The sequence below is a fragment of the Sinocyclocheilus anshuiensis genome, unplaced genomic scaffold (genome assembly GCF_001515605.1).
Source record: "Sinocyclocheilus anshuiensis isolate Anshui unplaced genomic scaffold, SAMN03320099.WGS_v1.1 scaffold1006, whole genome shotgun sequence".
NCBI classification, from domain to species: Eukaryota; Metazoa; Chordata; class Actinopteri; order Cypriniformes; family Cyprinidae; genus Sinocyclocheilus; species Sinocyclocheilus anshuiensis.
This window is the reverse complement of record NW_015540918.1, coordinates 351,177-352,354: the sequence shown is the minus strand read 5'-3', so window position 1 is coordinate 352,354 and position 1,178 is coordinate 351,177. Positions and strand designations below refer to the sequence as shown.

At 36.2% G+C, this 1,178-nt stretch overlaps 1 protein-coding gene across 3 annotated transcripts in view; it reads left to right on the top strand.

Annotated features, from left to right (window-relative positions):
- The first annotated feature begins 225 nt into the window (after positions 1-225).
- LOC107689309 (F-box only protein 34-like) overlaps positions 226-1,178 on the top strand; it is a 17,202-nt gene continuing 16,249 nt past the window's right edge. For 2 of the 3 annotated variants that reach the window (XM_016487257.1, XM_016487258.1), the window contains exon 1: positions 228-583. In XM_016487257.1, coding sequence (XP_016342743.1) covers positions 528-583 — 56 coding nt within the window. In that variant the 5' untranslated portion in view covers positions 228-527. Of the gene's footprint in view, positions 584-1,178 lie in introns of all 3 variants that reach the window. The other variant, XM_016487256.1, reaches the window with a different exon arrangement.

The window sequence follows — 1,178 nt, the reverse complement described above, 5'->3', positions numbered from 1 at the left end:
TCAGCAGTGTTCCTCTGCAAACTGGGAAGTTCTTTAGAGATTTTGAGCTAATCAGTACAGTTCTGTGGTCTCTCTTATGTGGTGTTTTGTCATCCATCAATATATAAGTCAAATTACATGTTTAGGGCCTAACCATTGATGTTTATCATTTCATGAACAAAGGGGGGAAGCTAGCTAACTCAATCCATTAACTTCCTGTATTCTGTGCTGACGTTTTTAATCGGACTACCTTGTCGTTTATGTCTGGTCAAATTATGTCCAACTGCTGAATTTATGTACCTCTAAAGAGAATATACTGTATTTTAGCTTTGCTAGCACAAAAAAATTTGCAAGAACAGGAAATCCAAGGCAGGGTTGTACCAGGAAATGTGAGTGTGCCCCTATCCATGGACAATCAAAGCCACTGTTGACTTGCCTTTTGTGTTGTCCCACTTTTTGTCCAAGACACCAGCTCAACAAAATGATTCTGACCTTACAGATTGGCCTCTTCTGCTGTTTGTCACAATGGAAGGTTGGCACAGAAGAAGATGTGCTGGTCTATGCAAGCTTTCCAAGGACACAACAAATCAGTGTTTCTCAACTGGTGGGTCACGGAGTGTACAGTCAAAGAAACAACATCAAAAACACAATTTTATTCTAAATGTTTTTCTGATGCGAGACTTTTATTTTGATAGATGTGCGTGAAAGCTGTTGACACTTCTGTCAGATGCAGTTTAAGTAAAGATTGTCTGAGAAAAATGCGCTGTCCCGATTCAGTATCTGCAGTCAGATGAGATGTCGGGCTTAATGTCAGATTCATTATTCTATCATTATTTTCATAACTTATAAAATAAAAAGTCTCTCACCTCAGAAAAACAAACTATCCTGTCCTGTCAGAAGTTATACTGTGCTCGTAGCTCACACTCTTCAATTGCAAGCGCAAATTATGTAGGCCTATATGTTTAAATGACTGTGGTGGCTCATACCAACTTAATTGTATTAACAAACTAGTTTGGGACTGCTATTTAATAGCCTTACCTTATAGGCTGTTTATTCATCAGTATTAGTCATATTCTTACAATTTATGTGTTAAGTAAAGGGGGACAGTACTTGTGTGTATTTCACAATTTTTGTGAAACAATTTTGATTTTTTTTTTAACAACTTTTTTTTATATATATATATATATATATATATACAT